Source organism: Pinus tabuliformis, chromosome 1_2 (assembly GCF_031772625.1).
Source record: "Pinus tabuliformis cultivar Carrire ecotype Pingquan chromosome 1_2, CPIR1, whole genome shotgun sequence".
In the NCBI taxonomy this organism is placed as follows: domain Eukaryota; kingdom Viridiplantae; phylum Streptophyta; class Pinopsida; order Pinales; family Pinaceae; genus Pinus; species Pinus tabuliformis.
In genome coordinates, this window is record NC_142298.1 from 64,072,518 (window position 1) to 64,074,865 (window position 2,348).

Genomic DNA, 2,348 nt, shown 5'->3' on the forward strand with positions numbered 1-2,348 from the left:
TTTTTTTTGAAAATGGGTGTGCAAGGGCATTCTTACAAGTCTCAAAGAAATTTAAATCCGCGGTTCTTTTATAAAATGAAAATAAAAATTATCAATCAAATAATACTATAACTTACGTCTAAATTGTAAACTCTGAATTAAATTTTGTCTACCGCTAGAAATACCTTTCCTGATTCGTTATTTTATTCTCACCGAATTTTTAGGAATTAAGACAGTTGAATTTGTTCTTTTCGACGCGGCTCTACATGGACGCGGCTCTACATGGACGTGCTCCTTCCTTCAATTCCCGTGATTGTATGTCGAAGGTTCGCCCCGCCTTCACTCCCCACTCCACAGCTACCACGTTATTTGACTTTCGCCACCGTCCAGGCCTTTTTGTAATGGTTACGTAACGGTTGTGGTGGCCCCATTTTAATACTCCTGGTCTCACCAAACTTAGTACTTCATATTCTCACATGTCTCTCTTTTCGCCACTTATGTACAGCCATCTGTCCCCCTGCCACCGAAAGTTATGGAGGTTTATCCACAAACTGTAGAAGCTATTGGCCGAGATGGAAGGTATCTCACTTGAATATTCCTTCAATTTTTCCTATAAATTCTGCCATGGTGTTGGTCGTTCTGATCATAACCACCAAACTGGAAGAGTTGTTCATCTGTGTCTGCTGCTTTTTGCATGAGAGATATTCTGTGATTTTTGTTTTCTATTTCTAGAGACTGGTGAAAATGGGTGTGTTGGCCCTTCTATCAAGCTGGATTGATGCTGCCACTACTCCCAGGCCCAAGAAGAAGTTCAAACAATTTCAGGTACTTCATGTTTATGCAATTCAGGTAGATTTATTTTTCTGACTCAATATGGCACGCAGAGGGTTGTGACTGTTAGCGGAGCTAATTAGCACTCACGCCTGCAACTGTTTATGTACAGACCGTGGAGTTGAGAGTTCGAATGGACTGTGAAGGATGCGAGAGAAAAGTGAAGAACGCACTAACTTCCATGAAAGGTGAGAGCCATTCTTCCCACTGTAACTAGAGCTTATACTCGATGTAACATATGGGAGATTTTTGACAATTAGGGAATGGGTTTACTTATGGTATGAATTAATGAATGTGCAGGAATTAGTACGGTAGAAGTGGAGAGAAAGCATAATAAGGTAACGGTGTCTGGGTACGTTGATCCGAAGAAGGTGCTGAAAAGAGTGAGGCGAGCAGGGAAAAAAGCAGAAATATGGCCTTACAAGCCTTACCATCTGGTTTACTATCCATACGCCGCTCAAGTGTATGACAAGAAGGCTCCTTCTGGCTATGTGCGGAGCGTGGATCCCATTTTATCCACTTACCCCCATGACAATAACAACTCCCATGCACAAGCATACACTTCACTTTTCAGCGACGACAATCCAAATGCTTGCACTATTATGTAGCTGTCAGCTTTGTGTAACCTATATAATCTGCTCTGTATATTTGTATTTTGTATGGTGGTGACAAAATCAAACTGATTTTCACCATTACAAACATTAAATTTTAGTACGTAGCGCTGTCAGTTGCGTGATGTATAGCAGAAAAGCGTTGCTACAAATTTTATTTGATTGTTGTGAGACGATGTTGTCCATGAAGAGGATTGCATGAGTGGGTCATGTAAATATAAAAATTTTTATGATGTGTTAGATGTGTGTTGGAGTGGTTTGGTTTCATGAATGAATCCTTACTTCTGAAGCAGTCTTAATAACATTTAAATAAAAATTATGATAGAGATGCAGAACATTTTAACTTTTGACGCGTTTAATTTATTAAAAAAAAACAAAAACTATTTATTAATTTTTTTTCGCATATTAGAAAATCTATGATAACTCCATTGTCAAACTAATTAATAGTAAAAACAATAATTATTCACTGACTCATGGTTATTATTTCAAAAAAGCTAGCGGTCTCGTCCATAAAGAGAGGGGCTGTTTCTATTGTTACAAAAGTGTATCTCACATTTCAGGTTGCAGAATGCAAAAGTTTATCTTGCTTCTCGGTTTGCACAAAAAATTAATGATACCATTGGTCCTATAAAGAAAAAGCGGAAACCAATAATATAAGTTGGGTATTGATTTTATAAGGTTCAGAGAAAACCCTACCCATGGAGGACATGGGGCAGGAGGAGAACGTAGATTGAATGACTTAACCAGTCGATATACGTAGAGTCGGCTCTATAATTTCAGTTGTCTTATTATTGATAACTTCAGTTGTCTTAATCTTTATAACGATTTACACAATGGGTTTGATTTTCGTGAAGTTGTTCTCCTTTTGGAAACGAAGAATGATTTCGATGTTGGAGATTTGAACCTTCAAACACGGTATCAAAATGG

General features: G+C 38.1%; 1 protein-coding gene across 1 annotated transcript; it reads left to right on the forward strand.

The window, feature by feature from the left end:
• Window positions 1–638: 638 nt before the first annotated feature.
• Window positions 639–1,594, forward strand: LOC149204432 (heavy metal-associated isoprenylated plant protein 20-like). Its single transcript, XM_089393282.1, has 3 exons — window positions 639–804; window positions 923–998; window positions 1,111–1,594. Exons 1-3 carry the CDS (start codon window positions 724–726, stop codon window positions 1,416–1,418), a joined length of 465 nt encoding a protein of 154 aa, XP_089249408.1. The 5' UTR covers window positions 639–723; the 3' UTR covers window positions 1,419–1,594.
• The last annotated feature ends 754 nt before the right edge of the window (window positions 1,595–2,348 follow it).

Coding starts and splice junctions, on each gene's coding strand:
- LOC149204432 (XM_089393282.1), top strand. CDS start 724: ATGGGTGTGTTGGCCCTTCTATCAAGCTGGATTGATGCTGCCACTACT. Junction 805..922: donor AGAAGTTCAAACAATTTCAG/GTACTTCATGTT, acceptor GTTTATGTACAG/ACCGTGGAGTTGAGAGTTCG. Junction 999..1,110: donor CGCACTAACTTCCATGAAAG/GTGAGAGCCATT, acceptor ATGAATGTGCAG/GAATTAGTACGGTAGAAGTG.